This window comes from Platalea leucorodia (assembly GCF_965183815.1).
Source record: "Platalea leucorodia genome assembly, chromosome: 4".
NCBI lineage: Eukaryota > Metazoa > Chordata > Aves > Pelecaniformes > Threskiornithidae > Platalea > Platalea leucorodia.
Window position 1 is genome coordinate 126687613 of NC_138826.1, and position 18553 is coordinate 126706165.

General features: G+C 51.2%; 1 protein-coding gene across 1 annotated transcript in view; it reads right to left on the reverse strand.

The window, feature by feature from the left end:
- Positions 1–1821: 1821 nt before the first annotated feature.
- Positions 1822–18553, reverse strand: part of AHCYL2 (adenosylhomocysteinase like 2) — a 108625-nt gene continuing 91893 nt past the window's right edge. Inside the window, exons 7-17 of the mRNA XM_082308293.1 lie at positions 16932–17038; positions 15295–15411; positions 11702–11765; positions 10475–10563; positions 8882–8952; positions 8649–8743; positions 7749–7847; positions 7242–7310; positions 7078–7156; positions 6177–6297; positions 1822–4574 (exon numbers count right to left, since the gene is read on the reverse strand). Coding sequence (XP_082164419.1) covers positions 4568–4574; positions 6177–6297; positions 7078–7156; positions 7242–7310; positions 7749–7847; positions 8649–8743; positions 8882–8952; positions 10475–10563; positions 11702–11765; positions 15295–15411; positions 16932–17038 — 918 coding nt within the window. The 3' untranslated portion in view covers positions 1822–4567. The remainder of the gene's footprint in view (positions 4575–6176; positions 6298–7077; positions 7157–7241; positions 7311–7748; positions 7848–8648; positions 8744–8881; positions 8953–10474; positions 10564–11701; positions 11766–15294; positions 15412–16931; positions 17039–18553) is intronic.

The following is an 18553-nucleotide window of genomic DNA, read 5'->3' on the forward strand; positions in this document are numbered from 1 at the left end:
TGGGGTGTCCCCGGGGTGTTGGTGACAGGGGTGTCCCTGGGGGTCCTGGGGGGGTATGGGGTGTCCCGGGGGTGCTGGTGACAGGAGTGTCCCCGGGGGTCCTGGGGGGGTATGGGGTGTCCCCTGGGGTGCTGGTGACAGGGGTGTCCCCAGGGGTCCTGGGGGGGTTATGGGGTGTCCCCGGGGTGTTGGTGACAGGGGTGTCCCCGGGGGTCCTGGGGGGGTTATGGGGTGTCCCCTGGGGTGCTGGTGACAGGGGTGTCCCTGGGGGTCCTGGGGGGGTTATGGGGTGTCCCGGGGGTGCTGTGACAGGGGTGTCCCCGGGGGTCCTGGGGGGGTTATGGGGTGTCCCTGGGGGTGCTGGTGACAGGGGTGTCCCCGGGGGTCCTGGGGGGGTTATGGGGTGTCCCGGGAGTGCTGGTGACGGGGGTGTCCCCGGGGGTCCTGGGGGGGTTATGGGGTGTCCCCGGGGGTGCTGTGACAGGGGTGTCCCTGGGGGTCCTGGGGGGGTTATGGGGTGTCCCGGGGGTGCTGTGACAGGGGTGTCCCTGGGGGTCCTGGGGGGTATGGGGTGTCCCCGGGGGTGTTGGTGACAGGGGTGTCCCCGGGGGTCCTGGGGGGGCTATGGGGTGTCCCCGGGGGTGCTGGTGACAGGGGTGTCCCCGGGGGTCCTGGGGGGGTTATGGGGTGTCCCCGGGGTGTTGGTGACAGGGGTGTCCCCGGGGGTCCTGGGGGGGTTATGGGGTGTCCCCGGGGTGCTGTGACAGGGGTGTCCCCGGGGGTCCTGGGGGGGTTATGGGGTGTCCCCGGGGGTGCTGGTGACAGGGGTGTCCCCGGGGGTCCTGGGGGGGTTATGGGGTGTCCCGGGGTGTTGGTGACAGGGGTGTCCCTGGGGGTCCTGGGGGGGTTATGGGGGGGTCCGGGGGTGCTGGTGACAGGGGTGTCCCTGGAGGTGTTATGGAGGATACAGGGGTGTCCCCAGGGGCGTCCCCAGGGGTGATGGATTGGGGGAGCTGGAGGCTGTCAGAGGTGCCCATGGGGCTAATGGGGGTGCGGGGGTGGTGGCCATGTGGGTAACGGGGTGCTGGGTCCTGCTGGCGCCTGGGGGGGCTGCCCAAGGGTCTCCAGCCCCGAGGCAGCCCCCCAGCATCTCCTGCCGAGTCGGGTTGTCCAAACCCTTGGTACCACAATTTTGGTTAAAAGCAGCTCCCGGGGGCCTGGAAATCCCCTGGATTTGCCCTCCCCACTTCTCTCCTCCCTCCCTCCCCACCCAGTATGGGGGGGACGGTTGTTTTTAGGGGTCACCATGCAGGCGCCCAGCCAGGGAGGTGATGGATGCTCCCGTCTGGGTGTTGCTCGTGTCCCGCATCCTTCCCCAGCCGCTGGAAAAACAAGGTCTTTAGGTTGGCATTTCCCTCCGCCACCCCAGCAGCGTTCCCAACTCTGCAGCAGGGAGGTGACAGATCAGGAGCAGAAGAGATAACGGGATTTTTCCGGCACGGCTCAGCCCGCTTTCCCCAAGGACAAGAGCCCAAACAGCCGCCCGGAGCCCAAACAGCCCCGGCTGCGCCAAGGACACGCAGCCGCCGGAGCAGCTTTCCCAGCCAGGTTTTATATGGCAGCGGTGGGAGCTCGGGGCTACGGCACGGCACCGGCTCTGGGGACAACCTCCCCATCGCCACCCAGGGCATCACCGTCCCTCACCCCCTCGCTGTACCCCTCCAGCCCAAAAAGTTCCCCATCTGCTCCCGCCAGACCCAAAAGACGCTCCAGAGACGCTGAGTTTTCCAATGTTTTATTTGTGTTTTGAGATTACAGAGTCTTTATTGCTGATCTAATACAATCACTCAGACATTAATATTTAAAACATCATTTTGAAAATGTTACGTTTGCAAAGTTTTCATTTCCTCACTGCAGGCTGATGACAGGTTTTGTCTTATTCTTTCTAAAGTTCAGAACAGAATTCATTTCCTTATACAATTTTGCTGGTGTTACCTAAATCTCCGTTTTCCTAATTCTTTAAAAATGTGTTACATTAAAAAAAAAAAACCCAACCCATTACATGTTTAATTTAGAGATGATCACAGAATATGATTCCAGATTGATTAGGAAAAAGCCAAGCAAGCAAAAAAGCTTACAGAAGAAGCAGAACGACATGGAGAAGAGCTTTAAAAATTGAGGTGGGAAAAGCCAGTTAGGATTTGATTATTAATTTTTTCTTTTTCTCCTATCTACCTGAAAGATAAAATGGGCTTAAAAATCGGCACGAAGGAATTCACGGATGAGGACAGCACCACCGTATGCTGCACAAGCGACGGACACGGGGGAGGTCAGCGACTGCGTGAGCTGTACCGAAGGGTCATGCGGATGGAGAAGGATTTTCCCGGGGCAGAAGCGGCTGCGGTTGGGACACCTATTTTCCAAAAGCTGCTTTGCTCAACGTGACCCCGCAACCGCGTTTCACCTCGACCGAGAGCAGGATTTCAAGCTGCGCATCTGCAGAGAACAGCAGAAACTCTGGGGTTCGTTGGCTGATGCAGACCAAGGTAATCCAGCGCGGGGTAAGACCCGAACGTGACGTTTCAAATAACTCGGGGGACTCTTCCCAAAAATCTCAGGATTTGGATAAAATTCATGAATGAGTAGAGATTATTTTGAGTTCGTGGTTAGTGATCAGTCTATGATGAAGTCTTCCAAAGGCCTAAGGTCTTCTCAGAGTCTTCTCCAAGGCCTAAGGTCTTCTCAAGGCCTTCTCAAGGTCTCCTCAAAGCCCTAAGGTCTTCTCAAAGGCCTAACGTCTCCTTAAGGTCTTCTCAAAGCCTTACTTCTAGGCTTTGAGAGATCTCAAAGAGAAACTTGGAATAAGCAAGGACATGAGAACGTTTGCTCCAAAGATGAGGAGCTTGCGGTCAAGCTGACTTCAGCCCTCGGCATCAAGAGCCGCGAGAAGTACTTGGCCGCCAAGATCCTAATTCCACAGTTTTTCCTTTCTTGTGCGTGAACGAGCTGCCACAAAAGAGTTTTTTCATGACGGCAAAGAAGTCCTTGAGGACAAAACGGAATCTGTAGCTGATGAGGAACTCAGGTACCAAAGCAGCAACCACAGGATAAAGGCTTTTGAGCTCGCGGGGTTGGGCAATTCTATTTTAGAAGGACCCTGTTCTCCATGTGAACCATAAAAGTGACTCCGATGAGACACGGAGACTTGGAAAGTCACCTTGGTGAGGGTGCTGTGCTGTCCGCAGCGTTCAGGCGGGACATCCTGGGCTAAAACAAGTAACTATGGCAAATTTGTTCTCCATTGGCTCTGATGCATCAAGATTTGAGGTGATTGAAGGGTTTTAGTGATACTAAACTCTTGCCCGCACACAAAATCGGGGTGGGGATTACTCTGGCGTACGTCTCTCACACTCAAAGGGGATTTCCAGATTTCATCATACAAATATTACTAGAAAATAAAACTCCAGAGATTTCCAACGAGGACTGAAATTCAGCTGGAGAAAGACCTTGCATGGACACGGGTCCTCCCAGCCGGGATGGCCAATGAGCTCCGCTTGGGTTTGGAAGAGCTCCCCGAGCTCCCGTGAGCAGCATTTGTCGGCAAGGTCGCAAGGCTCTTCCACCAGTGCGGGAATGCAAGGCTGCCCCGGACCCCCACCGGGAATACGACTTTGGTTGAACCGTAGGAGGTTGGCACTCGTAACGTAAGCAGCAGGAAAATACTGCGGAGCTGCGAAGAAGGGAGCGGTGGTAGATCCTACCCCACCGCCACCACGTCCGTTAGGGTCTGCCTCCGAGTGGGCACCGCTCTGCCCTCCCGGCTCCTACCATGCGCTAGGGGCTTCCCTGGCTGACGCTAACGACCGGACCCTTCGTTACAGCTTTCAGCAGTGCTAAGGCGAAGTTCACCGACTCGCTGGCAGATCCGTCCCTCGGGCAGTTCGGCAGAATTATGAGAGGTTTCTCCAGCGATCGCCAGCAAGATTTACCGCTTCGCTGCCGAGGCGGCACCCGGCTGGTCGGCAACGCCTGGAGCAAACGAGGTTTTTAGCTGCGTTGTCAAATGGCATGGGAAATGCAAACCCGGCCGCCCTCCGGCCGGCTCGCACCGCTGCCGGGATCCTGCTCCGCTGGAAGAAGCGCTGGGATGCGAAGGAAACCAAAAGCAACCTGTGACCTCGAAGTCGGATCCCATGGCTCCCGTCGTGCGCGTCGGATTAACGGTGATAACGGACTGTTCCAAGTACGTTGCAGCGATTTGATTCCACCAGCTTCTTCCTCGCTTCCCCCATCCTCCCAGCCCCGAAAAAGAACAACCCAAAGAGAAAAATGAAACAAACGGAAAGAAATCCACCGTCTCCCAGTCCCGCGGCAGTACGAACACCAGTGGCAGAGGCCGCATGTACAGTATTCTAATTTAATAAATAAATAACCTAAACACACTGTCTACTATGTGAGCAAGCCCAGCTCTAACTTAGGAAGCTTGCGCTGTTTCATCCTGTACAGTAGTTGAGAAAAGACTTGGGTTCTTGTTCCTCGCGATTCTCCGGGATACAGCCGCAGGAACTTAATATCTGGGGAAAAGAAGAGAAAATGAGGTTTTGGTGAGCCGCTGGGGAAGAGATGCGAAGCTCCCCCAGCATCAACACGGTGTATTTTGGGAGGGGTAGACACCAAGAAAAGCAATGATTTAGAAAGGGACTCGATCCTCATCTCCTCCCCCACAAATACCACATTATATTTAGCTGCCTGCCCTCGCTGCTTGAACATTGCCTCTCGCTTCGAGTACGGGAAGGGGAAAATTCAACAGCACCCGACTGATTCAGGGACTGAGTCTCACCGGTTTGCAGCTACATCAGCTCAGAAGCTGAGGAGGATGCACTGAAGGTGCAAGAGCAAATATTAAACACCAAAGCCTGGCTCAAACTGGCTGAATTTATCAGGAAGGCTCCCGTTAGACGGGGAACTGAAATTCATATCACAAACAAAGCTACATGTAAGAAGAGAGAGTTGCTCGCTTTAATGAAGCAAGCTGTCGAGCTGCACAGGGATGCAGTCTAATTGCCTGTTATATCCAGAAAAAGAGGCTACGTGCACCTGGAGATCTCCTCTCACCTCCCATCCTACGCACCTACACATCAAAATAGGGAATTTTGGAAAACTTGTCTCTTTGCCTTTTGTATCTGGAGGCTTAAATTCCTGCAGGACACCAAGCCGAAGCTGTCCAAGTACATCTCCACCCCACGGGGCACGGGGGACGTCTGAGCCAGCATAGCTCTCCCTCGATGCCGGGAATTTGCCATGACCCTTTGCTTACCCCAACTTCTCTGTGCGTGGGACAAACCACACTCCCCGCAAGGTCGGGACTACAGCCAGACACCGAAACCGAGCAAAGGAAACTGACCCAGAGGAAATTCCTCCACGGGAGGGCACGGTGGTGCAGGAGCACCATAACAACTTTACACGTAGCACAGGGCAGGAAAAAAAAAAAGCTCAGGATCTGGAAAAACCCACTGAACCCCAAAAGAGGAGCATTTTGGTGCAGCGTTGCTCTCGCGTGAGCGCTGAAGACCTGCGCGCCAAGAAAATGCCTTTTCCTGCAAGAAAAGGATCGAGGCTTCAACCCCCCCTCAGGCTGATCTGTGTTTGTGCAAAGCCATTTCATTGTCACGGTAAAAAAATGTGTTGCAGTGTCGACTTCAAACACAAGCCTGGAAAGGGAAGCGAGCCAGGGGCTCATATTGACAATTATTATTATTTTGGGGGGATCAGCACAGCCCGCGCTGGGGGAGGAGAGCCATCGAGCCGAGCCCGCCCGCGCAGCCCCCGGCACAAGGGGCGAACCCTGCTCTGTGCCATCTCATCCTTCGTCAAACTTTAAAAATAAAGCTATCGTCGGAGTTGGCTGGATGGCATCGTTCTGCCATTTGCCACGTCTGGGTGACAGCTGCTGCCAGATACAAAGGGCTCGCGTCCTGCCAAGCGCTCTGCGTCACGGCTCCAACCGCGCTGTCCCCTTCCTGCCCGGACCACGTTCTACGTGGCGATGGGAATTATCAGAAAGCCCGTGATATCTTCTCAGGCGACCGGTGGGATTAAACCCCGTCCCCTCTGCCCCCCCAGCACGCGGACCCCACACTCATGGCAGAAGAAAGAGAGAGGTTGAGGAGCAGCACCTGTAGTAGTTTGGTTTGAAAGGTCCGTTCTTATTCAGTCCCAGGTATTTTGCTTGTTCATCCGTTAGTTCTGTCAGGTGGGCATCGAATGTTGGGAGGTGAAGGCTTGCCACGTACTCGTCTGAAACGATTTCAAGCCTCATTAGTAGGGTGAGGGGAAGGCAACGAGTCTCCTCCTGCTGTGCACCAGGTCCCTAAAGCCCCAGCTGGGAAAGGCATCGCTCCTCACGCCTTTGCTGCTGAATTGCAGGACTGCTTTTCGCCCTGAATGGGGAAAACCAAGGCTCTCATCTATTTTGAGTTAGAGGGGAAAACCAAACCTGTCTCTGAAATACCCTTCTAGCAGGACTCCTGGGTCTGCTGCTGTGTTACGTCGTACCCTTGGGCAAGCTTGGATGCTCTACTGATGCAGGAGCCACTGGGCATTTCTGGTAGCTGACACCTAACGTCCAAGCTAGGGACAAGCTGCACCTGGTCTCAAAAAATACAATTAACACAAAAAAGGCTAGTTTTGGAGCAAAAGCGGGGTCAGTATAGCTTGTGTCCTCAGGAGGGGGTTCTGCTGGCAGAGCTGTTGGTCAGGGACTACGTGTCTTCGCAGCCAACGAAGGCAGCTCTGCCGGCAGAAGCCCTGCGTGAAAATCCCCTGCATCAGCGCGGATGGACTCCTGCGGTCGGCCAAGTGCGTCAGCCTGTTTTCCCCAGGTGGGATGGAGAAACAACACGTCCAATTTAGTGAAGAGCCCAGACCCAGTGGGAAGAACTTGCTGGAAGACCCTGAGCTTGGCAAGAGAGCCCAGGAGGCTGCCATGCCCTGCCGTCCTCAGCCCAGCCTAGCAAAACCTCCCATCTGTTCAGTCTCAAAACCAAAAAAAAGAGCAGGCAATGAGGACATCTTTACCCATTTTCTTAGGCAGCAAGTACACATCTTGCTTGTAGCGGCCTTCAGGAGCATTGTACAGCTCTATCAAAGCCAAAGCCTGGATGGAGAAGACACTTAGGTAAGTAACTGCTGCCCGCTATGGAGCCAGACGCTGCTTTCGGCTCAGCCCAAACCCTACTCGCCTGCGTGGTGGCAGTGATGGACAAGACGAAGGTGGGGACGGTGGAGCAGCTCAGGTTCAGCAGGCGGCCCTGGGAAGCAAAAACTGGTTGTTATCTCAACACGACACCAAAAGCAGTTTACAACCCTACAGAAGGTACAAGAACCACCGGTGAAATGTGTCCCTTCTGGGATGAAACACCATTTATCGCGTGCACTTGAATCCCGAGATATTGGTTGCCCTTGTAACTCAGTAAAACTATTTAGAAGTGAAAAATCGGATAAAATACCCCGTGGGAGATACCCTGGAACGGGATAAAGAGAAACACAGGAGCTTTTCTGCGTTCCAGTAACTCATGGGCCACAACAGGGTTACACCAAGCCTTTCAACCAGAGGCACTGCTGAGCTGCTGAGGCCCACAGAGGTGATTTCTGGATGCACTTCGGCTCCACCGCTCATCCAGCCCTTGTTTTCTTCCTCCGCAAGCAGAGAACAGGTTGCAATCCCTGCTCCTTTGCCTGCAACTCACCTCCGCCAGAAGGACTATTCTCTTCCCGTCTGGCCAGATGACGTGGTCCACCTGGGACCTCACCCTCTCCCAGGTCAGCTCGGGTGTACGCAGGCTTGCCTGAAACACAGTGTTAAAATAGTTAAAGCACTGGGAAAAGATCAAAAACCAGAAGCTACATAATAAGAATGAAAAGAGGAAGCAACTCGGTGACATTGTCCTGGGCCTATAGTTTCCTTTGGGTCCGGTCGCAGTCCCAGACCAATGAAACCTTTATGAATCATAACCTGGAACTATTTTTATGATTACAATACATCAAAGCTCCAGCAACAGCTATCGTTCAAGCTCCTCTGGCTGAAGAGGATTCATGGTCACCAACTAAACTGTGCATGGCTGCGGTCACTTCTTTCCAGCACAGAAAATGGCTTTAAACCCATGGGTTTGGCCAAGCAATTCTCCACTGACCTTCAGACAAGACTCTCCTGTTTCTCTACTCATCTCCAAGCACAGACGAGGAGATTTCAGTGCCGTTCGGTAAAGCGCGGCGGGGTTGAGCGTGCTGTGTTGCACCAGGCTGAACTCTTGGCTGGGTCTTAATGGTATAACACCACAAAAGCAGAGGGACTGGGCTGGAGGGGGTGACTCACTGACTCTGGGGAAGGAATGAGGCTGGTGGATACCAGACCCTGCGCTGGAAGCTGGAGCAATTTGCCTGGCTCGCTGGCATCCTTTGGGATCGCAGGAATGACGCCGACATATCTGACAGTGTCTGCTGACACACGGGGAGCGACGCGTTATTTTATCTCCTCCCGGGTGCTTGCTAAAGCGGCACGGGGTCAGACACAGCGGCCGCAGTGTCCCGAAAGCAGCGTCACCCCACCCCGTGCCGTCCCTGCTCCCGACGCGCGTCCCTGCGCTCACCACGTCGATCTCGGTGTTGGAGTGCCCCATGTTGCAGACGATGCAGCTGTTCTTCATCCGATCCAGGTGCTCCCTGGTCACCACGTTCTTGTTGCCTGCCAGACAGCCATATCCGTAATCAATACCCATGTTCACTTTCCCCACCTTTTTGCTTTTTCCTCTGGAAAAAGATGGACCCGATTATGGGGTGCGCATCCCCAACGACCCCTCCTCCTGCCTCGGGGACCGCGTACCTGTGCAGGTGATGACGATGTCAACTTGTCTGATGACTTCATTGAGTTTGACGAGCCGGAATCCATCCATGCTAAGAGGAGAGAGGGGGAAAAAGTAGTCTGAGAAGCAGCAAAAACATGCCAAAAATAGAAAAAAAACCACCAAGTGATTCTCAAGATACTCATTTTAATTTTCTAATGCCAGACTGGAAACAGCAAGGCAGCATGCGAACGGCCATGGACCCCAAGCCATCAGGGGGGTTTCTGGAGTCAACCTGGAGGATTTGGGACTGTTGTGGGGCGAAGCGAAAAGAGATTCTGGGGGTTTCACATTTTCTGTCAAGGCCTCCGCATCTGCAAATCTCAGTTTTCAATCCAGACGGCTTTTTTAAAGCTGCTACTCCTGCAAAGTACATCCAGAAGATGCAGATACGCCCTCCTGCTGCAGAATCCTTTCTGATATGGATTTAGATCATCTTAAAAAACCACCCAAACACCCCGAACCCACAGATGTCTATCATTAACCTTGCGATCCATAGTTAGGCACCTACACGATCTTTAGAAGTGCTGAGCGCTCAGCAAATCCTTCCTGGCTTCACCGAGCAAGGTGTACTCAGCACATCGGGTAACAAGGGCAGGATTTTTTTTAGGATTTGTTGACAGTCCTCCCGAGAACTTATTTCTGTGACTCTCACAAGCTGCAAAATCGTAGTTGCTATAAAAAAAAGTAATTTTTTTTCTGCCGTATGTCCCATTTACTGTTTTTTTTTTTCTCCCACTGCAAACTCCTTATGGGAGGGGCCGGACGGTGTTGCCTTGTGCAGAGTCAGGGAAGGGGCTGCTGCAACGACCAAATTCGCACTTAAGGATGCGGGTGCTGGATGTGCCACTGGTGAAGGTCGCAAAGCAAACTGAAAGTTGATCAGCTCTGCTAATTAAGCAGGGCTCATTAGTCTTCTCACCGCGATAGCCCTTTGAAAGCTCGCTGTTAGGAAGAGGCTGCGGGTTTAACAAGGCTCCAGGTGTTTTGGGGACTCTGCTTTCATAGTCACGTCCCATCTCACACCTTGGGATGCAGAAGCAGCATCTCCGCACCAAAACCTTTACCTGGAGGAAACGAGGTCGGGTATAATTGCAACGTGCCCGTGCGAGGGGACAGCCGTGTGCTTTCAGCCCTGCGTCAGGGTACCGGCGTTAGCGAGGAGAGGTTTGTGCAGGACGGGTGATCACCGAAACCAAAATATCCCTCGGGTGAGGTGTGTGCGCAGCACAGTAAAGCCCGAGTTTGCACGCCAAAGGTCGCAGTTCACTCCCAACATCCTTTCAAGCCACATCATTAAACCCTTTCAAGCCATGTCATTAAACTCTTGGCCGCTGTGGTTATGGTTATGCAAGCTGGCACGTGGGATACAGATAAACTGGGTGATGCTTTAGTGCAGGAACCCTTTTCTGGCCGTAGGAGAGAGCTGTTGGTCCCTCCGAGGGTGCAGAGAAGCCATGAACCCCTCACCAGCATCCCTCTCGGGAGGGACCACTGCCGAGTGGTTTCTGGCCATGGTTTTCCTGGGAAAAAATAAGCCTAAAGAAGAAGCCGGGCTCGGTGCGACTGCTTACCAGGCCTGGAGGGCACAGATCGGATCGATCTCTGTCACGTACACTATGGAGCCCATGGCCTTCAAAGCAGCACAGCAGCCCTTTCCAACCTGGGGAGGGAGAAGAGCACAGAGGAAGAGTGAGATGCCGAGAGCTCGGGAGACGCCGAGCGTCAACACGGCCGTGGGAAGCTCACAGGGGATGTACAACTCCGGCGGCTCTTCCGCAGCCCCGAGAGCCCTTCGCAACCCTCTCAGCAACTCTGGTTGCATATACTCAATTTTTGGGTGCATGAAATTCCTGGATTTGGAGTCATCTAGGACCTGAGTCAGGCCCAGCTTAGCTAAAAGAGGCACTAAAAAATATAAAAGTGCTGTTGGCTTTGGTCCCAGGGAGTTCTTTTTCCCCCAAAACATCCTGGTATCTAGAAAGCACCACGATAACGAGAGATTACGCTTATCTCAGGGAAAGTTTGAGAGTCTCTTGCAACCTTTACTCTATTTAGGAAGCTTAACGGTTTAATCTCCGAGGGTTAACGAGCTTTAACCTTTACACAGCACATACAGTGCGGCTCGCAGGGGAATTCAGGGGAGTGGTTAAACGACCAAGGATTCCCCAAAAAACACGATTACACGTGAGAAAATTGTCCCATTTCAGCTCTTTGTTAAAAAAAAAAAAAAAAAAGAGTCCCAGTACAGCACCCACAGCAGAGCCCACCATAACTGGTGGTAACTGGTCCCAGCAAGATCTGCCGAAGGGTGAATATCCCAGTCTCGCCTCGAGAGAGGATTCCTCCGTTTGGGGGTGAAAGCACAGGGGTAAGTCAAGATGAACTTGTCTTTCTTGACCACGCTTCAGCATGCAACGCTGCAGCTGCACAGTACATCTGCAGAACCCAGCTCTGAATATGTTAATATTATATTAAATATAATATAAATATAAATATAAAAGAGAATATTACTGCTATATGATATATTAATATCTGGACATGTCAATATTCAGATATTAAAGATATTCAGAATACCTAATACTCATGTCTTTTAAGATTCAGGTTTGCTGTCTGTTTAATGCTGAAGAAATATAGTGGGAATCAAGAAAACCGTCAGTTTTGGCGAACCCGTCAGGTTTGAAGATACCTGCAGATGCAGAGAAAAGCCACGAGGACAGAAAAGCCCCGTCGGAGAAAGCCATGCAAAGGATGTGCGGATTTTACATGCAGTACGCGCACGTAAACCATGAACCCCTTACCTCCCCGTAGCCACAAACCACTACTTGCTTTCCTCCAAACATCATGTCTGTTGTCCTTTTAAGGCTAAGGAAAAAGAAAAAAAAAAAACAATTAAAGACCAGCAGTAGGATTGGTTCCACTGATGACGCTGTGACGGACAGGGGTTCTCCTCAGTTTGCTCCTCCGAAACACCGCGGTTGTATCCTGTATCCCTGAGGACACACGGCAATTCTGGGTGCAGGGGGGGCCCGAAGGGCACCTAAACCTGACTTTTTCCCTCGGTAACGGTGGGTGCTACCAGTGAAATGCAACAAAGAGGAAGGATTTGGGGTTTGGATCCCTTTTTTGTGTTTTTTTTGTTGTTGTTGTTGTTTCCCTTTGTTTTGGTACTCCAGAAATATTTAAAATATTTTTAAAATTTTTTTTCTTAATTTTTTTTTTTAAAGTCAAAATACCCCACAGAAATAACAACAGAAGAAGCAGGAAGGTGGTAATTCATTGCCAGAATCCCAGTGCTCTCCACAAATAAAGCTCTCCTTTCCACTCGGTTTCCTTCTCCCTAAGAGTGTCCTACATTACAGGCTATTTTTAGCACACGAGTAAATAGGTTAGCAGTGCAGGGAAGGTGAAATTCCCTTACATTTCCAAAAGAATTCAGATAAAAACCACAGCAGATTTAATTGCACCTCTGCTCACATTTCCCTCAGCCCAGTTTTAGACGCCTGGGCTGGACTTAACTCAAATCCCAACTTACCTACCCATGAGGTCCATCATCCATCACGACTGAAGACAACAAGATAAAGAAGATTTTAAAGACTTTAACACTCCTCAGCCACTGACAGCATCTGCTACACATGGAACATGGAGCTAAAAGTTGCGTCCTCGGACACTCAAAATTTGGGGGCAACTCTTCACCGGGCAGCCGACTCCCACGACAGAGGCTGCCTTCTGTGTCCTGAACCCCGTGACCACAGAGCTGAGGCATGGCCATAATAAAGAAGGAAGGGCTACTTAATTCGAAGAATTACTTTATCAAGATGTTTTCATAGAATCGCAGAAGGGTTTGGGTTGGAAGGGACCTTTAAAGCCCATCCAGTCCATCCCCCCTGCCATGGGCAGGGACATCTTCACCCAGATCAGGTTGCTCAGAGCCCCGTCCAACCCAACCTTGGATGTTTCCAGGGATGGAGCATCTCCCACCTCTCTGGGCAACCTCTGCCAGGGTTTCACCACCCTCATTTTTCCCATTATTGCTTTTAGCAAAGCCCAGTTAGCGACACATTGCATCTTGGAGCACGCTGCTCCACATCGCAGCTTCGCAGGTTGTACCTATTTTGGAGACCAGCTGATGATTTTGATTGGACTTTCCCAGTTTTGATGGGCAGGAAGGGCAAGAAGCCACTGGCTGTTCACAGTGTCAGGTACCATAATAAAACATCTTGGCATGGAAGAGCCAGATACCATCACCGCTGACTTGACAAGGAGCCCAAAACTTTTGTCTTTTAGAACAACGCGTGATGGAAATGTGGAGAAGAAACCGCATGTGCAGCGGATCACCCCGGGAACCACATTTGGTGCTTCACTAACTCCTAGGGCACTTGCACACATTTTGAAGCTCATCTTCACGCCCCTGTATTTGGACACACAGGTTTTACAAACACGCGTCTTCTCCACTTCTCCTGCACAGGATGACCGCTAGCAGGAAGACCACTTCAAAGCCGAGGTGATGAATGAGGCACTCTACTACATATCCCACAAAGATCTGGGAGAAAGATGTTAGAGCAGAGTCCGCCATCACCAGGGAAGCCTACGCTGGGTCTCTGAGAACCTCTGGTGCTACCAGACTGCAGGCAGTGATAGCACAGCTGAACACCAATAGCTCTGCCAGATGGACTTTGATTAAACAGAAGGCGACATTTCTACGTCGGCAAGGAACCGAGAACTGCGGATCTCGAGACCCGTTTAAACTTTAAGCCATACCAAGTTTTCGACAAGAAAAAGTCTTTTCTCTTGAAGCAGGCTGTCTTCTCCGCGGAGGGTTCCTCCTCCGCACCACAGCTACCTGGCACGGAGCAGGCAATCCTTCCTCTGGTATTCATCTCATCAGCATCAACACCAGTCCGGAAAGTCAAATCTGTCCTTGCTTCTGTGCTTACTTGTCTACTGGGACCGCTACCAGATGCAACATGTCATAGTCTGAACTGTAAGAATAAAACTTGTCCTACTCTCACTTGGCTTTGACAAAATTTGGTGGTGGAGGTGGTGGGGACACGGACACCCAATTCCATCAAAATAAAGAAAAAAAAAGAGAGGGAGGGAGAAAAAAAAAAAAAAACCATCACTGAGATTTACACTCTCTCTAGATCACAACTTCAAGTATTTTGCACTGCATCTCAAGACCAACAAGCTCAGAAGATACATCATGTTCCCGGTGCCCACGTATCCGTCAGCGACTGATTCCCATCCGATCCTAAAAAGTACAGCACCATCAGGATGCTGCAGAGCTGCTCCCGGTCCCACGGTCTGCCTGCAAACACTCTTCTGCTTGCCCGTACGGCATGTGGCTGTAAATCCTGCGGGACCAGGGTGGGGAGAGGTGGGTAAAGCATTCGTCAGCCCCATCATTCCCACCTTCTGCACCTATTTATTTATGCTCAGCTCAAGGACAGGGTTTAAACCTCAGACTCAAGTCTACACTTTGGACACACAACTGTTATGGGATAAAGTCTTGGTCTGCCACAACGTCCTCTAATGTCTTTCTTTCAGTTTATTGTATATTCACAGGCGAGGATAAAAAAAGGAAACTAGAAAGGCAAAAAATGTTCTGATGAAGCAGTTGGTTGACTCATACACACGCAACAGATACAGATGGGTTTTATCCTGATGCCACAAAGGTAAGAGGGATGGGAAGGAGTATTGTAGCCATATGTGAGGACTTCTGAAGTCCTCACACAGGACTACGAGAAGCTGCAGGGCTTGAAGACAGCTCCAGTCGTGCTCACCGAGAAGGGAAAATGCACGCGAGCCACCTACACACATGGAAGGGCAACATCACCCTGAGAGGACAAAGACTCGGTGAGATCCCTTGAAGGGCACTGGGAAATGTCTCGTATCACTATGGCTAATAAAATATTTGATGTGTCTTCCAGACCCTCTGGGAAAAGAGAAGACGTGCGTTCCACAAAAAGAGGAGCAGAGGCAGAATTTAAGGGATGTGCCCTATTCATACATGTAGCTGGGTTAAAAATATTGAATCCAGACTTCTAGAGATGCTAAGGTCTCCGCTGCAAGATCATTCTCCTACAAACACAAGATTTGATGTTTGTTTTTCCGGTGTGCATATGTTTGTAGAGCTTCACGTACAATTGTACAAATAAGTCTTAGGACCTTCTGACCCGCAGAGACATAGCTGCTGTCTCAAAATGCCCTGCAGATTCCCATACAAATAGGATGGACCACAGGTAAAAAAGGGTCTTTGTTCTCCTCTGACACATCAATTGATCTAAAATGACCTAAAGCAACAGGTAGGACAGACCCATGGACCCAGTTCCCCGTGGGGTCCGACACAACCCGAGCAAGGGACACGACCCCCTTTGGGTGGACATGTACGTACCCGTCCAGGATGGACTCTCTGCAGCAGTACAGGTTGTCAAACTTCTGCTTTGTGACCGAGTCGTTGACATTCATGGCTGGGACGCAGAGCTTCCCCGCTTTGGACAACTGGTACAGCCTGTTACGAATACGGGAAGAAACAGATGATCAATGGAAAAATATTTCCCTACACTCTACTGTTGTGTGCTCTTGAGGTCTTGTTTCGCTGGAGTAAGCAGTACCCATCTGGAGGGTCAAAGATAACCTCTTACCAGGAGCTCCTCCTTTCAGGAGGAGAAACAGCACTCACCCTTCCTCAAATGTTTGCACCCATTTCCTTCCCCTACTGAAGAACCACCAGGTTGGCAAGAGGCTTTTCATAAAAACATCAAATAGCAGAGATCGGAAGGTGCTCTAGACTCCATGTGCCTCATAACTTGATATTACAACCATCCTCTGGTGTCCTCAAAAGGACGAAACCCCCAAATCCTGCTTCAGATAACATAAGATGAGAGCTCCTGTAATTCCTCAAGCTCTTACAGCTCAAGACAAATAGAAATGGCCACAGACGGGTAACACTCATAGAATCACAGAACCATAGAATCGTTTAGGTTGGAAAAGAGCCTCAGTCCCCACGTTGTCTGTCCCCTGCAGGTAAGGGGCACGCGTTCCCCGCGCGCATGCATCGATATCACCGAGCTCAGAAAACAACCTTGCTCCTGGCACGAGACTGCGGGGAGCAATTTTTAACATTGTTTTGTTCTTGCACATCTCTTTTGCCCAAACGGGAAACGATTCCTGACGCTAAAAATATTGTCAGGTCCTTCTCTTGATCCTGCTGGTTGCAAACCTGAATCGGTTGCTTCCTTGTTTCAAATATTTCGTTTCCCTGTTTCGAGGGCTGCCTGCACCTCTGGCCAAACTCTCAGCCAGCTCCAAGAGCTGCAGCCAAGCCTTTCTCCCTGCAAAAATAAAGAAGAAAGCAGAGTCTGCTGCTCCTCTCCTCAGTCCCCTATTTTCTGTCACCTGTGATACGACTAACGCCACTGGAAAAGGACCTCTGAGACCTCTCCTAACCCTGGGAGCCACCTCTCCCATCACGATTCTGCTGCAGACCGATGGGGGTCACTCAGTCCTACGGCTGCACCGCTGTGGTTCTCCCTTTCTGGACTCCCACCCCAACCGGAGACTCATTTCCTCTTCCCAAATCTCACTTCTTCCTAGAGATTTAGTTTAGGACTACGCTTTTGACTTTCTCCAAAGCCCACCCCTTCTTGTGCAACACCCTCATCCCTTCCTTTTTTCATCTGCAAAACGAGGTGAGATAATCATCGCCCCTATTTCCCAGCTGGAAAAACAAGCCCTCGTGCACGTTTTCCACCCGCGCAATGGTCAGTAGGTGCTTCTACTCCTCGTCTTGACATTCAGAGCAGTAGTTCCAAGTCTATCGCTTTCACTGTACCAGAGATTTAAAACCGTTCTTACGGGAAAGCCAAGCCCATACTGAAGGAAAACCACAGACCATGTGTTAGGAAGCTCAACATTCAGCTGAGTCCGTGGCATCTTACAGCTCGGCGATCTTCTGCTACCAAGCGCCCCGAGGCAGAAGATGCTTTTGTCCAAACATCTCCGCGCTGACAGTCCAGCCTGTCCCGTTACCTGTGGACACCGGTCACGCTCTCCTCTACTATCCCCTTGATCTTCTTAAACATGTTGGGATATTTCTTGTAAATCCAGTGAGTGAGGTCACCTCCGTCATCCAAGATCTGTAACAAAAATAACCACAAAGTCACCGCTCTGAAGATCCACTGAGGCCTGCTCACCCCTAAAGGTACAAGGGATAAATCAGACGCTCAGATCATTCCTAACCAAGCCCAAGTTTTGGCATCTCAAATACCACATCGTGACAGCTTAGGTGAGGCTACTCTGCTTGACTATTCAGAGCGGGAGTGCTGCTCCATCGACAACGTGCTGGAAAGGCCACAGGTCAGACAGACACGGCAGAGCTTGATGTTTATAATGAGACCAGGGGAAATACGGAAAATGGCTGTGGAAGCTCCTCTCTCCCCGTCTCCCAGAAGCACAGATGGAAAAGCCTTTGAACCACCCAGAGTCATCAGCTAGGACTGCTAATGGAGGAGGATGGAGGAGGAGGAGGATGGAGGAAGAGAAGGATGGAGAAGGAGGAGGATGGAGGAGGAGGAGGACGGAGGAGGAGGAGGACGGAGGAGGAGGGTGCAGAGCCACTAATGCCAATTATAATGTAACTGCGTCACAAAACACAGCGTATTAAAAATAGTGAACCACTTTTAGACAGCAGCTTTGGGTCTCTGCCCATTTCATCTGGCTTTGAACCTCAAACTCAGAAGTACAAAACTGTTCTTCACCAGATCACGAGTCTCCCATTTCCTCCTAATGGCACCTTTCAGGGCAGCGGAGAAAGCCAGAGACTTACTGCTTTAATAAAAACATTAAAGATGAGCAAGTAAAGGTGCCCTTTGAAAAAGTGCCTTGGAAAGGACAGACATGAAAACAATTTGGTCACAGAAATCTGCAAATTGCAGTGAAAAGAGATGTCTAAGAGCTTATCTGCTCTCTGCTGGTGTTATAATCACCCAGCATATGGAAATACCTGGTAACGGCTTTGGGCGTGAAGTCGTAACACTGCTAAAAGTCTAACGCATACATCCAGAGACACCGCTGCACGGGTTGATGTTGTTCAGGTATTTCTGTGATGTGCACCAGAATAATCAAAGACCAAGTCAAGGCTTGTTTTTTACCTCTGTAAGTACAGAACCTCTGGTAATTACAGAAAATCTCACGGCTAGTGATAGCCAGTGGAGTTTATTAGGAGTCTCCTTTGTGTCCCACAGACTTTCCTCGTAATGAACGTGGCCGCAGTCCCAGCCACTTTGGGTCGTCCCCTGCTACGTCTCAGCACACAGCCATACCCGAGGAGGGTGCTGAGCTCTAAATGCTTCCAAGAGGGACCCACGGGGGTACCATAAAGAGGTGTCTGGGAAAGAAGAAAAGATAGGAGAAAAGAAAAAACCCAAGCACGTGCATTTCCCCAAGTCCTCCTGCCACCCCGGCGGCCTCAGGTGGCCCAAGCAAGGTGGGAAGCGTGACAACCCCCACCAGACTCAGACCGAAGAGAAAACAGGGAGCAGATTTCACCGAGCGGCAGGTGAGGTGCCAAGGACCTGTGCTAGCTGGGCTGGCTGAGAGCACATTGCCCCGTATCCTCCTCCTCCTCCTCCTCCTCCTCCTCTTTGCATGCT